The sequence below is a fragment of the Prionailurus viverrinus genome, chromosome E2 (genome assembly GCF_022837055.1).
Source record: "Prionailurus viverrinus isolate Anna chromosome E2, UM_Priviv_1.0, whole genome shotgun sequence".
NCBI classification, from domain to species: domain Eukaryota; kingdom Metazoa; phylum Chordata; class Mammalia; order Carnivora; family Felidae; genus Prionailurus; species Prionailurus viverrinus.
Genome location: NC_062575.1, coordinates 50,464,973 through 50,481,262, shown reverse-complemented (window position 1 = coordinate 50,481,262; position 16,290 = coordinate 50,464,973). Strand labels below are relative to the sequence as shown.

At 43.9% G+C, this 16,290-nt stretch overlaps 1 protein-coding gene across 1 annotated transcript in view; it reads right to left on the bottom strand.

Annotated features, from left to right (window-relative positions):
• Positions 1 to 484: 484 nt before the first annotated feature.
• Positions 485 to 16,290, bottom strand: part of LOC125152580 (zinc finger protein 234-like) — a 45,464-nt gene continuing 29,658 nt past the window's right edge. The window contains exons 8-11 of the mRNA XM_047834658.1: positions 15,142 to 15,249; positions 13,671 to 13,765; positions 10,966 to 11,092; positions 485 to 3,026 (exon numbers count right to left, since the gene is read on the bottom strand). Coding sequence (XP_047690614.1) covers positions 1,159 to 3,026; positions 10,966 to 11,092; positions 13,671 to 13,765; positions 15,142 to 15,249 — 2,198 coding nt within the window. The 3' untranslated portion in view covers positions 485 to 1,158. The remainder of the gene's footprint in view (positions 3,027 to 10,965; positions 11,093 to 13,670; positions 13,766 to 15,141; positions 15,250 to 16,290) is intronic.

Here is a 16,290-nt window from a genome sequence, read left to right as displayed (position 1 = left end):
TTTTCTGAGGTACCTCCATACTGTTTTTAACAGTGGCTGCACCAGTTTGCATTCTTGTCAACAGTGCAGGAGGGTTCCCCTTTCTCCACATCCTTGCCAACACCTGTTGTTTTTGTTCTTGAGTTTAGCCATGCTGACAGGTGTGAGGTGAAAGCTCACTGTAATTTTGATTTGCATTTCTCTGAGAAGAGACGTTGAGCATCTTTTCATGTGTCTGCTGGCCATCTAGATGTCTTTTTGGAGAAATGTCTAATCAGGTCTTCTGCCCATTTTGTAATTGGATTTTTGGGGGAGGGGGTGTTGAGTTTTATAATTTCTTCATCTATTTTGGATAGTAACTCCTCATCGAATGCATCATTTGCAAATATCCTATTCAGTAGGCTGCCTTTTAGTTTTGTGGTTTCCTTTGCCGTGCACCTTTTTCTTTTGATGTAGTTCCAATAGTTTATTTTTGCTTTTGTTTCTCTTACCTCAGGAGATCTATCTAGAAAAAAAAGTTGCTACAGCTGATATCAGAGAAATTACTGCCTTTGCTTTCTTCAAGGACTTTTATGGTTTCAGGTCTCACACTTAGGTCTTTAATCTATTTTGGATTTATTTTTGTGTACGGGGTAACAATGCAGTCCAATTTCACTCTCTTGCATGTTGCTGTCCAGTCTTCCCAACGCTATTTTTCCCATTGGATATTCTTTCCTGCTTTGTTGTAGATTAACTGACCATGTATTTGTGGGTTCATTTCTGGGTTTTCTATTCTGTTGTAGTGACCTACGTGTCTATTTTTGTGCCAGTACAATACTATTTTGTTTGTTACAGTTTTGCAATATAACTTGAAGTCCAGAATTATGATGCCTCCAGCATTGAGGGCTATGTATATTTAGCAGCAAAGTCCCTGTCCTCATGCAGCTTACATTCTAGTGCATATGAATTCTGGCATGCACACCATTATACTTGTGTTAAAGGCCAGACCAAACTCTATTCCTAAGTACTATCTAAGTGCTTCTGAACAAAGACGTATCACACCACTTAAGGGTTCTCCACTGTGTGATCTGGTGAAAACCGGGATCGGTTCAATTATTGCTTCAATACCAACTAAACCAAACAAGTATTTTCTCTCTTATGAGACTCGATGATGGTAAGAATTCAGGGTTTCACACAACGTCATTTTGGAGAACTTCTTTCCACACACAATTCCTTCATGTTCTTACCACTCTTGTTACCTTCATAAACCGTACTGCCACCATGAGTTTTGCGATGATGTGAAAGTTTGGATCGCCAACGGAAGCTCTGACCACAGGTCTCACACTTGTAAGGGGTCTCCCCCGTGTGAACCCTCTGATGAGACTGTAGCTGCGAAGAGTGGCGGAAGACCTTGCCGCACACATCACATTTGTACGGTTTCTCCTCACTGTGGACGCTCTGATGGACCTTAAGACTTGAGGCCTGACTGAAGTGCTTCCCACACTCCCCACACTTGTAGGGTTTCTCTCCCGTGTGGACCCTCTGATGCATGTCCAGATTCAAGCTCCACTTGAAGCCCTTCCCACACTCCTCACACTTGTATGGCTTTTCTCCGGTGTGCACTTTTTGATGGGCTTGCAGGTGTGAACTGCGACCAAAGCTCTTCCCGCACTCTGCACACTTGAAAGGTTTCTCTCCGCTGTGGATTCTCTGATGCGCCAGAAGATTTGCGGCCTGCCTGAATACTTTCCCACACTCCTCACAATTAAATGGTTTCTCTCCAGTGTGGATTCTGCAGTGGATTTTGAGATCTGCTCTACGACTGAATCCCTTCCCACACTCTTCACATTTGTGTGGCTTCTCTCCGGTGTGGATCAGCTGGTGAATCTGAAGTCGGGAACTCTGATTGAAGCCCTGCCCGCATTCCTCACACTTGTAAGGTTTCTCCACGCTGTGCGTCTTCAGATGGGACTGAAGATATGCTCTCTGACTGAAGTCCTTCCCACATACTTCACATTTATAGGGTCTCTCTCCCGTGTGTACCACCAGATGAACCTGGTAACGGGTTTTCGTCCCGAAGTTCTTCCCGCACTCGTTGCATTTGTATGGTTTCTCTCCTGTGTGGACTCTCTGATGCGCCTGAAGATTTGAACTCATAGTGAAGCCTTTACCACACACTTTGCACACATATGGTTTCTCACCAGTATGGATTCTCTGATGGGCCCGAAAATGAGAAGGCTGAATGAAGCCCTTCCCACACTCCTCACATTTATAAGGTTTCTCTCGCGTGTGGCCCTTCTGATGGATGTGAAGATTTGTGCTACAAAAGAAACCCTTCCCGCACTCCTCACATTTGTACAGTTTTTCTCCCGTGTGGACCATACAATGACTATTAAGTGATGATCTACGACGAAAATTCTTACCACATTTATCACATTTGAAGGGTTTCTCCCCGGTGTGGATTCTCTGATGTTCCTGAAGATGGGAAGCATGAATGAAGGCCCTTCCACATTGGTCACAACGATAAGGTTTCTCTTCCAGGTGCAACTTATAATGAACATTAAGTGCCGATCTACGACAGAAGCCATTCCCACACTGCTCACATTTGAATGGCTTCTCTATGGTGTGGACTTTCTGATGAGTTTGCAGGCATGAGCTCTGACTGAATTCCTTCCCACACTCATCACACTTATAGCGTTTCTCTCCCAGGTGAACTCTCTGATGAATATGAAGTGCTGAACTGTAACAGAAGCTTTTTCCACACTCACGACACGTGTGAGACTTCACTCCCGAGTGTACTTGTTGATGAAGATCAAAGTTGGAGACATCACTGAAATATTTCTTAAATTCACTGCACTGATCAGGTTTCTGACCTGTGTGAGTTTCAGACAGTCCGGCCCCAACCTGTCCAGGTGAATCACCTTGTTTGGGGTACTGAGAACTCTTTATCATGGAGCCTTCACACTGGGTTAAGTCACTTGCAATCTGTTGCCAGATCTGCCAGCAGGAAAGCTCTTTGTGTGGTTCTGTTTCTAAAACAGTCTTCATTTTATTTTGGATCTTTCCTCCTGTAAAGACAGAGAATGCAGAGATGTGGACAGCTGAAGGCTTTGTTCAGTATTTAAGATTTCGCATTTAGGAGAGACCATAAGACTTTACTGAACCCAGAGAATGTCCAGTCGGTCTTTTCCACCATGTATCACAGTCTCTGATTTGCAGGTGTAGGGAACACCAGAGGGGGGCCAGTGGGCTCCTAATCACTAAGCCCATATTCCCTCCCCCTCCCCCCATCAACCCTCAGTTTGTTCTCTGTATTTAAGAGTCTCTTATGGTTTGCCTCTATGGCCATTTCTGTTGAATTTGAAAGTCAGTGTAGAATATTGAATAGAAAATTATGTAGTTAATAAATTATGTAGTCAGAAAAGTTATATAGATAATATCAATCAATTAGAACTTAAAGAAAAGCAGTAACATAACCAAATTTTGGATTTATTATATGTCCTAATACCAAATACCTTGACATATTTATATTTCTATATTCAAAGTATTCCTAAAATTCTGCACATGTTCACCTAACCTTATCTTTCTGTGTTGACAGACATTAAATGGGTTGGCTACCATTACAAACTTTTGACCACCTCTAATAACTTAAGTTCAGAAATGTGTTTTCTAAAACATTTACCCCATTCATATTCCCAAGTCTCTGTATTTACATAAAGATTATCTAAACATCTGAAGATTCTTTTTTCTTTTTTTTTAAATTAATTAATTAGTTAGTTAATTAATTAATTTATTTATTTTTTGGGACAGAGAGAGACAGAGCATGAACGGGGGAGGGGCAGAGAGAGAGGGAGACACAGAATCGGAAACAGGCTCCAGGCTCCGAGCCATCAGCCCAGAGCCTGACACGGGGCTCGAACTCCCGGACCGCGAGATCGTGACCTGGCTGAAGTCGGACGCTTAACCGACTGCGCCACCCAGGCGCCCCTGAAGATTATTTTTTCAATAAACTTTTCAAAAAGTACTTTTCTTAAAACTCAACAATAAGGAAAAAGAACCTGATTAAAAAATGTACCAAAGACCTTCTTAACATCGAAGAGGATCGGGGCACCTGGGTGGCTCCGTTGGTTAAGCGTCTGACTTTGGCTCAGGTCATGATCTCATGGCTCGTGGGTTCAAGGCCCGCATCAGGCTCTGTGCTGATGGCTCAGAGCTTGGAGCCTGCTTCAGATTCTGTGTGTGTCTCTCTCTCTGCCCCTCCCCCGCTCATGCTCTGTCTCTCTCTCTCTCTCTCTCTCTCTCTCTCTCTCAGAAATAAACATTAAAAAAAAAAAAACATTGAAGAGGATCTACAGATGGCGGTAAGTGTATGACAAGATGCTCCCATGTTATTTTATGCAAATCCAAACACCAAGACACCATTACACATGTATTAGAATGGCCCAAATCTAGAACACCAACACCACCAGTGCTGGCCATGACGTGGAGCACCAGGAACTCATTCATCGCTGGTAGGAATACAAAACGGTATAGACACTTTGGAAGACAGTTTGGTGGTTTCTTACAAAACTAAACATACCCTTACCATACTCTCCCACTACTGCACAGTTTGCTATTAACCAAAAGGTGCTGAAAATGTACGCCCACACAGAAATCTATACACAGACAAAACCTGGACAAGGTTTATTCACAAGGACCGAACTTTGAATGAACCAAGATGTCCTTCAGTAGGCGGACAGATAAAAATTCACTGTGGTACATACACACAATGGAATATTATTTGGTGCTAAAAAGAAATGAGCTACTAATCCACGAAAAGATATGGAGGAAATGTAAATGCGTATTACTAAGTGAAAAAAGCCAAACTGAAAAGTATGAGTCCAACTATATGACATCGCTGAAAAGGTAAAAGTATGGAGACAGTAAAAAGATCAATGGTGGCTAAGGGTTAGAGGGGAGGGATGAACGGGCAGAGGACAGAGGAATGTTTAGGGCAGTATAACTACTCTATATAATACTATAAAGATGGATATGTGGTTTTATCCATTTGCCCAAGTCTATATAATGTATGATACCATGAGTAAACCCTAATGTATACTATAGACTCAGTGACAATGATGTGTCAATATAGGTTCATCAATTGTATCTGGTGGGGATACTGATCATGTAAGAGGTGAGTGTGTGGGGGTAGGGGATACATGGGATATCTCTGTCTCTTTCGCTCAATTTTGCTGTGAACCTAAAACTGCTCTAGAAAGATAAGTCTTTGAAAACACTGCTGAAGAAATGTTTAAAAGGGAAATTCACTCGCCTCCCCGTATGAATAGTCAATTAAAAGCTGCCCCCGTTTCGATCCACTAGACGTGTGGGAAACAGCCTCTACAGAGCCCCGCCTTGGGTCACTTTATTGGAAAGTTACTTCAGCGTCCAGGTGACCTGGAGTATCTAGAATGACTTGCGGGTTTGGGAGCAAATACCTAATGGCACACTGACTAAAACATAGCATAAAGCAGACAGCAGAACTTTATCTTCTACGGGCAAGTTTCCTTCGTGAGGACAAAAGGGAAATAAAGTTGAACAGAAAACATACATGGTTCTAAAACCTGATGGTAATTCAAAACTCCAGAAAAAAAGTAAAAACAACAGAGACAGAGCCTGGGAAAAGGAAAAGATGAGGTTATGGTGTAACCTCCGAAAACCAGCCCAACTGTGGGAGTCTGATCTTGCCAGGAACACTTCCTGGACAGACACATGGATGATTCCTCATGACTTGTAGGTCTCTGCTCAAAGTCAGTCCAGCAACAAGCCACTTTACAGCCCAGCGTAAAATAATCAGTCCTGTCCGCCCCCAGTTCACCTCCGGCAACTCCCATCCTTCCTTATGTTCCATGCACCCCTCTCACCATGTGACTTGCTAGGTCATCTGTCGGGCACCATATGTCTTTCCCACCACAGTGCAGCACCAAGGAGGGAAGCATGTTATACCTTGTACGGTGAACACATTTTACACTTTCCGACTTTATAACCAATGTCCAGGACTCTGCCTGGAGTGTGGAAAGTACTCCACAAGTGCATGTTAAATGAAATAAATGAATCCTGGTTCAACTATTCTGGTGAGAGTTGAAGCCACACCCTAGAAAGAAAATATCTTTTCCAGGTAAGTTATTTGATACAGGAAAGGGAAAGAATATTGCAGTTTTGCCGGGAAGCTGAAAAGCTGCACAGGGGACATCGAGAGACAGGGGTACCTCAACCAGGATGCTAACAAAAACAATAAAACGTGGCAAGCGTCTCTGGGGTGAAAAGAAAGGAAGGCCTATTGCTGGTTCCTTCTGAAGCTTTAGGACTATCTCTGTGATAATAGGATGTGGAAGAACTGTGGATGTATGGATGTGTGGATAACATAACCCACCACAACAGTTTTTCAAACTCGAAAACTTTCGAGACTCTAGTAAGCTGAAAAGATTTAAAAGCTTGTAATAAGCTGTCAGAAAAAAGAACCAGGACAGAAACTATCAGAGCATCAATGCCAACAGGACAGGTGTCATTATGCGAAATGCCTGTGAAAGTCACATATAAATCTACAACATGCAAAATGTTCTGGTTACAATGAAAGATGTGTTTCTTACTATGGCTCACACTCGGAAAGACTCGGAAACTTTGCTTCTACAAGTTACCCAGTCCCTAATTAAATTGTCCAAATGGAAAGATAAGTTACTAGAATCTTGGGAAAACGCTAATAGGTGAGTATGTACTTTTTGGTGAGTAATTCCGTTTATGGTTATATTTAACAAACCGACCCCTAAAAGGAGGAGTTGTGTGAGGGGAACAGGGAGCCTCTCTGAGGATGTTGACAATTTTAAGCAGGAAATTTCCTGATTCTTTCTACGTCAGAATGTTCACTAGTTGAAGGGCACCTGGGTAGCTCAGTTGGTTGAATGTCCAACTTTTGACTTTGGCTCAGGTCATGATCCCAGGGTCACGGGATCGAGCCCCGTGTCTAGCTCTGTGCTAAGCATGGAGCCTATGTAAGATTCTCTCTCTCTCTCCTCTCTGCCCCTCTCCTCTACTTGCTCTCTCTCGGTCTAAAATTAAAAAAAAAAAGTTCTAATTAAAACACAATGAATGTTTACTAATTGAAAAGCACCAAATCTTCATTTAAAAAATCAAGGAAAAACTGTATGAAATCTATATTCTTTCACATTTGTTTAATGGCTAACTTTGTAGAAAATAAAAAGCATGATCTATTTTTGAACCAGATGCAGGCAGCATTCGGGTATGTGTCTCCTATCGCTCTCACCTTAAATCTTCCCCTCCGAGGACAGGGAAGGGGAAACCTGGAGGCAGTAACGTGGGTGGGTGCTTTGAAAGAGGCAAATGGGCTGCAGATGGCAACTCTTCAAAAGGAAGGCAGCTTGCAACCTGGCTGATACTGCCTGATACAGAAGAAGAAACATATAGAAGAAGAAAGAGGAAACATATCTTTCTTCCTTCTGTTGGGGGATCTGAGAACAGGACATCAGAATCCTCATTCCAAGGGCGCCTGGGTGGCTCAGTCGGTTAAGCGTCCGACTCTTGATTTCGGCTCAGGTCTCGATCTCAAGGTTCATGAGTTTGAGCCCTGCATCAGGCTCTGTGCTGACAGTGCGGGGCCTTCTTGGGATTCTGTCTCCCTCTCTCTGCCCCTCCCTGGCTTGCTCTCTGTCTCAAAATAAATAAAAATAAATTTAAACACAAAACCAAAACCGAAAAAAGAGATGCTTAACCGACTGAGCCACCCAGGTGCCCCAAGCATCTGGCTCTTGATTTCAGCTCAGGTGGTTACCTCATGGTCATGAGATCAAGCCCTGCATCAGGCTCAGCACTGGGTGTGGCGTCTGCATGAGATTCTCTCCATCCTCCTGCCCCTCTCCCCAGGACACACATGCTCTCAAAAAAAAAAAAGAAGAATTGTCATTCCAAAAGTATTCTTCCCAGAAATGAAAATGCTCCCCTGAGGCGCCTGGGGGGCTCAGTCAGTTAAGCTTCTGACTTCTGCTCAGGTCACGATCTCACTGTCTGTCAGTTTGGGCCCCGTGTCAGGTTCTGTGCTGACAGCTCAGAATCTGGAGCCTGCTTCGGATTCTGTGTCTCCCCCTTTCTCTGTTCCTCCCCTGCTCATACTCTGTCTCTCTCTCAAAAATAAACAAACATTAAAAAAAAATTAAAAAAGAAAAAAAAAAATGCTCCCCAACAGAAGGTTCCAAGAAAGCCACAGAGCACAGAGACAAAGCATGTTACTCAGTATGCCCACAAGCACAATGCTTACCAGTTGCCCTGGGACACGGGTCAAGTGCACATACCCAAACACACTTTCATGCCAAGGGCACCCAAGAAAGTAACAAACAGAAAGAAACTGGATAGGCATTCATCAGAAAACAAACAATGTTCTGCAACATCCTTCCTTCGCTCTGGTTTGCACACGACCTATAGCTATCTCCAGGACCCATGGACACGTGGAGGTCTCCCTTCCATTAACACATTCACGAAGTCAGTACATGCTTCCAGACACCTGCCACATACCAGACGATTCTAGGCACTGAGAATAGAGCAATGAACGAAAGAGGCAAAATCCCTTGCCGGGGGCGGAGGGGGTGGGGGGCAGGGATCAAACTCCAGCGGGGACAGAGAGGAGATGAACAAGCAAACAAAAATGTATGAGGCACAACATAAGGCAGAACAAGAAAAGTAAAGAGGGTGATGTTTTACTTAAGTTGGTCAGAGAAGGCCGTTCCTGTGACATTAAAACCGAGCAGACACAGGAAGGGAGGGAGGAAGGAAGGAGGGAGGGGAGGAGTGAAGGGACAAAAGGATTTCAGGCAAAAAAATATGTCAGAGAGAGCCACAGAGAGTAAGTAAGGGCTCTGAGGCAGAAGTATGTGTAGTAGGGAGATTAACTGGCTCCGGAAGAATCCACGTCCTGATTTTTGGAGCCTAAAATACGTTAAGTATATGACAAAGAGGAATTAAGGCTGCAGATGGAAATTAAGGCTGCTAATCAGCTGACCTTAAAATGGAAGACTATCTTCTATTGCCCAGGTGGACTCAAGGCAATCAAGAGGATCCTTCAAAGTGCAAGAAAGCTACGGAAGAAGGGCGGAGGAAGGCAATGCGACCACAAGAGAACGGGCAGGGAGAAGCAGGGTGCTGGCGGTGAAGACGAAAGAAAGGGGCCGTAAGTTCAAAAACGGGGGGTAACCTCTAGAGGCTGAAAAACCCAAGACACAGATCCTCCCCTAGAGCCTCCAAAAAGAAATGCAACTGTGCAGACACCTCGACTGTAGCCTGGTTAAGAACCATGCCACACTTCTGACCCAGAGAAGCGTAATCAACCGTGTTGCTCTAGGCCATGAAGCGCATTGGCAGTTTGTTCCGGCAGCAGGCGCTAGGGCGTCCCTGGCAGGTCTGGGAGCCCCGAGGGGCATGGTGTGGGTGGACGAGGCGGAGCAAGAGGAAGGGGACGGGCGAGGTATTCAGAGAGGAAGTGGGGGACGGGGAGCACACCATGGAGGACTCAAGAAGCCACTTCGAGAGGTTTCAACTCCGGGAAAAATAAGCCCCAAAGGGTCTTGAGCAGAGGAACGGGGCTCTGACTTCCAGTTCCTACGGATCACACGGGCTGCTACGCGGAGAACAGACAAACAAAGAGGAAGCGTGGAAACAGGCAAGCGGCTGAAAGGATTCAAGAAACAGTTTAGAAGTTTGGACCAGGTGACAGCAAAGGGGGCGGAAAGAAGCGAAGACACACAGGAGAACACCTACGAGGACTCCCACCTGCTTGGCTCTTACCTGATTTCTCTCGTCTGTGGCTTGCTAGCATCATCCAAAGCGTTTTTACCTTCTCTAAGCAGAATGTATCATGTTTGAAGAGGCGGTGCTTTGTGAGCATGCAAAGTCCGTATTTAAAACGAACACATTAGGGGCGCCTGGGTGGCTCAGTTGGTTAAGGATCTAACTTTGGCTCAACGCATGATGTCATGGTTCGTGAGCTCGAACCCACTTCAGATCCCATCTCTCCTTCTCTCTGCCCCTCCCCCACTCACGTGCTTGAGCACACATGCTCTCAAAACTAAAAAGACATTTAGAAATAAATAGAACGCACACTAAAGGTACAATCGACTGAACATTTGGATTCCTGCACATACTGATCAATTAATCAAAACCAGCATTTTTCAAACATTTTTAAAAACATGGCCCATATTGGGGCACCTGGGTGGCTCAGTTGGTTAAGCCTCCGACTTCGGCTCAGCCCATGATCTCGCGGTTTGTGGGTTCGAGCCCTGAGTTGGGCTCTGTGCTGACCGCTCAGAGCCTGGAGCCTGCTTCGGATTCTGTGTCTCCCTCTTTCTCTGCACCTCACCCGCTCACACTCTGTCTCTCTCTCTCAAAAATAAACATTAAAAAAATTAAAAAAACAAACAAACATGGCCCATATTTCAAGACCCAGACATACATGCAGAAACGTGCATTACAAACACCTATTTCTTTTAAAAAAATTTTTTTTTTCAACGTTTATTTATTTTTGGGACGGAGAGAGACAGAGCATGAACAGGGGAGGGGCAGAGAGAGAGGGAGACACAGAATCGGAAACAGGCTCCAGGCTCTGAGCCATCAGCCCAGAGCCCGACGCGGGGCTCGAACTCACGGACCGCGAGATCGTGACCTGGCTGAAGTCGGACGCTTAACCGACTGCGCCACCCAGGCGCCCCTACAAACACCTATTTCTAACCAATGTCTATTTTCACTAAATCTCCCACTGGGCTCCTACACCACAGACAAAATTGGCGGGAGATCTTGCTGCAATATATTCTGTTCTAATAAACTGAGATTTTCCACTTTATGTTATTAAAAATTGTTAGTACACCATAAATACAAGGGACCATTTCAAGATCCCCAAAGCTTTGAACACACAAACACAGAAAGCCAATCCAGGAAGCTGACACTGAGTCACAGAGCGCCTGTCCTCACCCAGAGAGAGCAGGTTCCGGAAGTTCTCCAGCATCACGTCTCCATACAGCTTCTTCTGGGCGGGGTCAAGCAGCCCCAGCTCCTCCTCCGTGAAGACCACAGCCACGTCCTTGAACGTCACAGCCTCCTACAACACCAAGCACATATAACCTCAATCTCGCACCCAAAGGCCACTGGGAGCGGGGCAGCACGGAAAAGCTGGAGAGGATGGTGGGACGTAGTTCCAGAGTGTGAGGGACTCAAGTCCATCTGTAGCCTTCCAGGCGCTTCTCCTTCTACCCTGCCAATGCCACGGTGAGTTTCGTCAGCCTCACCAAAATGTGTGGCAATGACAACGTCCTTGTGTTTTTGTGTCCTCGTGGAGTCTACTTACAAGTAACCGCCAAAAACTCTAAACACGCATCCTGGACAACACACGTTTCACTTCGCGACGCGTGGTGCTGACTGCCCCAGAAGCATTCAGCAATTTAGTTCAAACGTTTGACAACACCCACCTTCTTCCTCTCACACACGCACGAACCCTATCACTTTGCTTTCACATGTGCCACTAACGAGCTTTTGCTAACCTCGTGGGACAGCTACGTGGTTCTCCCATGTAATGTTCAGCATCATGTTCCGGAGCCGATTCCGAAGGGCCTGTGCCTTACTAGCTGTGTGACTTTGGACAAGTCTGTCCATGTGCCTGAGTTTCTTCTCCGTATGCGGTCCTTCTGTGACAGAGTTCCTTCAAGATTTAAACAAGGGAATATCCCTAACACTTGGAACAGTGCATGGCACAGAGTAAGTGCCTAACAGACCTTTATTATTCATATTATTTCTTCACGTTGCCATTACCAACAACTATCTCATCAGGGCACCCGGGTGGTTCAGCTGGTTAGCGTCCAATCTTGATTTTGGCTCAGGTCATGATCTCAGATCTCACGGTTGTGAACTCGAGCCCCAGGGTGGGGTCTGCACCAGGCGTGGAGCCTGCTTGGGATTCTCTCTCTCCCTCTGCCCTTCCCCCACCTGCATACACTTGCTCCCAAGCTCTCTAAAAAAATAAAAAATAAAAATATTTCCCCTTAGGGTGACTGGGTGGCTCATTGGTTAAGTGTCCAACTCTTCATTTCAGCTCAGGTCGTGATTTCATGGTTAGAGAGTTCAAGCCCCACATCAGGCTCTGTGCTGGCAGTGCAGAACCTGCTTGGGATTCTCTCTCTTCTTCTCTCTCTGCCCCTCCCCCACTTGCTCTGGCTCTCTAAAATAAATAAATTAAAAAAATATTTCATCTCATTTTGCGGCTGTTACCCCAGAGAACAGAAAACTATACTTAACGATACCGATTAAACAGTATTTAATTTTACGCATTTTTCTCATTACAACGTATCCTGCAAAGAACATCATTTTACATAGACCTTGTTTCCCTGACCACTTGAAAATGATCGCAAAGGAAAATTAAAACGTCAAAAATGAGCACGTTTAAAATTGTGATCATATGATGGCAGATTTTCTTCCCCCTCTTTTTCCTACACCGCTAATCTTTCAAAAGAATACAACAGTCCTGGGTCTCCAAATGACAGCCAAGAGTAGGCTATACATTTTTCCACGGTTTTGGTAATCTGGTTTATAAGAACAACTTGTATTATTATTGCCACTTATCTGACTGTAAATTCACAGAACCACCTTTGAGATGTTTATTTGTGTTTCTCATTTTTCACATGCCTACTCTCATCCTTGTTTGTATTTCACTGGATTTTTGCCCTTTACCATATGCATAAGATTCCTATTATGGGCTCTGCCTTTTTATCTTGGCATCCCTGTAGCAAGCATTTTTGCCCCAGGTATTTGCTCCTGGTAATTCCGTATCAGGTATCTCTGGCCACAGAGAAATTTAAAGATTTTACATTTAAAATTTAAATTTTATAAACGACTGTGCTAACTGCTATCAACGTGCCTGCAGCGCTGAGCAGGTCAGTGTGGCGGGGTGACTCTGAGAAAGGGGTCAGGGAGCAGGCCAGCTATGGAAATCATCTCTCGAGGGGTGCCTGGGTGGCTCGGTTGGTTAAACGTCTGATTCTTGGTTTCAGCTCAGGTCATGATCTCATGGTTTGTGGGTTCAAAAGCCCTGCATTGGACTCTGTGCTGACAGCATGGAGCCTGCTTTTATTCTCATTCTCTCTCTCTCTCTCTCTCTCTCTCTCTCTCTCTCTCTCTTCTCTCCACCCCTGCTCACGCTCTCTCTCAAAAATAAAAAAATAAAAAACAGTAAAATCCCTAAACCACATACATGTCTTTGAACAGGAAGTAAAGATAAAAAGGTACATCGATTCCATGGGGACAGGATGCAACTGTGAAAAATGAACATTACAAAACATTAAAGGAAAAAAATCAGAATTAAAATCAGATGTATATCACAAATACAAATTCAGTTATGGATACTGACAAGAGAGGGAGAAAATAAAAATAGCTCACTTGTCAGAAAGGAAGTAATGAATTGGAAGAATTGCTCATTTCTAGTCATTTTTCTACTCCGTAAGAAAAATAATAATAAAACAAAAACTAAAAATACATGCAAAGTAAATTCAAAAGGAACAAGGGAAGACCCTGGCACAAAACAGGTCCTCAAACGCCTGGAGTTCTGCTTGAGTCATCCCCAGAAAAAGGTGTGATCATCTGAATAATGAGATGGAATCTGGAAAGTGAGAAAGGCAAGCCCTACTCACCTTGAACATGGTCACGGGTCCTCCGACTTCTGGCAGTGTGCAGAGCGCAGAGTTGCACAGATCCCAGGAAGGCAGAACGGCGCCTGGTGGGGGGCCTAGGGAAGCGGAAAAAAGACATTAAAGGTAGCCCGGGATGTCACTCCCCTCCCGTCCCGGGATGATTACTGGAAATCTGTACATGAGTGTTCACAGCACCATTATTCCTGATAACCCTCCAACTGGAAACCACCGAAATGTCGACCTATGACCTATGCACGAATAAACAAATTGTGACAAATCTGTACAGTGGAATGTTTTTCAGATACTTTTACTATAATTAAAAGGAATGAAGTATGGGTCATGCTGCAACATGGATGAACCTGGTAAACGCTGCTGAAAGTCAAAGAAGCCAGTCACAAAAGGCCAGATATTTTATGATTCCATTTCTAGAAAATGTCCAGAAGAGGCAAATCTAAAGAGAAAGAAAGCAGGTTGGTGGTCACCTGGGTATTAGGGGAGAAAATGGAGGTGAACTGAAAATGGGCCTGAGGAATCCAACTGGGGGAATGAACATGTTCTAACTGAATTACAGCAATGGCTGCACCACTCAGCGAAGTTACTAAAAATCACCGATTTGTGTAACTAAAATGGGCAGATTCTATGATATGTACAATACACATCAAGTTCATATAAATAAATGTTTGTTCATCTACGTGTCATTTAAATCACAAAACTAATTGACAGATTCTGAGTGCATCTTGATAAAGGTATTTATATTTGAGGGGCGCCTGGGTGGCTCAATCGGTTGAGCGTCCGACTTCAGCTCAGGTCACGATCTCGCGGTCCGTGAGTTCGAGCCCCGCGTCAGGCTCTGGGCTGATGGCTCAGAGCCTGGAGCCTGCTTCCATTCTGTGTCTCCCTCTCTCTCTGCCCCTCCCCCGTTCATGTTCTGTCTCTCTCTGTCTCAAAAATAAATAAAACGTTAAAAAAAAAATTAAAAAAAAAAAAAGGTATTTATATTTGAGTGAATAAGCAGGGAACATGGGGAAGCCTGGCCTCACAGCAGAATGCCAACCAGTAAGTGTATCTCCCCATAAACTTTACTCATTTTGATTTAAAAAATAGTAACTTTAGGGGAGTCTGGCTGGTTCAGTCGGTAAAGCGTGCGACTCTAGATCTGGGGGTTGTGAGTTCCAGCCCCACGCTGGGTATAGAGGTTACTTAAAAAATACGATCTTTAAAAAAATATAATAAATAAAAATTAGTGACTTCGCAGTGGAGAAACCTAATAGAAATCACCTTAGCTTAGGTAACAACGTTGAGTTCACCGATATACGGACAGACCGACGTCCTTTGGCTCCTGTTATGCTGCAATGTCAAGGACGCCTCAATGTTCTATGGGATCCCTGCTAATGCCGCATTACCGAACCTAAACATGTAGTAAGTACATCTGATAAACCCCAAATGGAGAACTTTCTCCAAACTAACTTGCCTCTACACTCTTCAAAAGCATCAAGAACAGGGGCACCTGGCTCAGTCGATGGCACGTGTGACTCTTGCTCTCCGGGTTGTGAGTTCGGGCCCCACGTTGGGTGTAGAGCTTACGTGAAAAACAAAAAGTAAAAAAAAAAAAAAAAAAAAAGAAGCACCATCAACAAAAAACACAAAGGTTATGGAATGCATTCCACATTAAAGAATATCAAGTTTATGATAAAATTTTTGTACAATGTCTATCAACAAATATACAGTTTAAGGCAGTACATAAAATTGGACTTTGAAATGAGATGGGGGAGGGGAGACTGGTGATAAGGCGTTTATACATGAAAAACAGAACGAAATTAAATAGAAGACTGCAGATTACAAACCAGGATGTTACATGTTATCTAGCATTATTTAATAAGTAACAACACCATTAACTACTATTTGTAATTACTTACTAAACATCTAACATCTGATAGATAATTCTATCATATAGTATAACATCCAATATTACCAAGCACGGAATGTTAAAATTCTGTAATCAGCCTCCCCTAAATCCTTTTTACCAAGATACCTGATTACCCATATGTGGGGCTTCCTTCCTTCAGAAAGGTAAAAGAAGCTGTCATTGAATTGCAGGTATATTCCTGGTGTTATGTGGCTGACGGAGCCACAAGACAGACAGGCAAAATGTAAACAATTGGGGAATTTGTGTAAAGAGTATTTGAGGGGGCACCTAGATGGCTCAATCAGGTAAGCATCTGGCTCTTCATCTCAGCTCAGGTAGTGATTTCAAGGTTCGTGGGATTGAGCCCTGCATCAGGCTCTGCACAAGACAGCAAGGAGCCTGCTTGGGATTTTCTCTCTCCCTCTCTCTCTGCCCCTCTTCAACTCGCTCTCTCTCAAAACACATAAGTTAGAAAAAAGAAAACAACTTAAAAAAGAGTATATGGGAACTCCTTACACTAGTTTTGCAACTTTTCAATGGAAAAATTTTTAATTTTAAATTATGCAAAAATAAAGTCTTATACTGTCAGGAAACAGTCACAGGAACAACAATAATAACGGGGATAATAAAGATGATCATGAAATTAAATGGAAATTCATTTTTCTTGGCAATGTTTAAAAATTGGCCATAGCTCTGTGGCACCTTGCCTGGCTG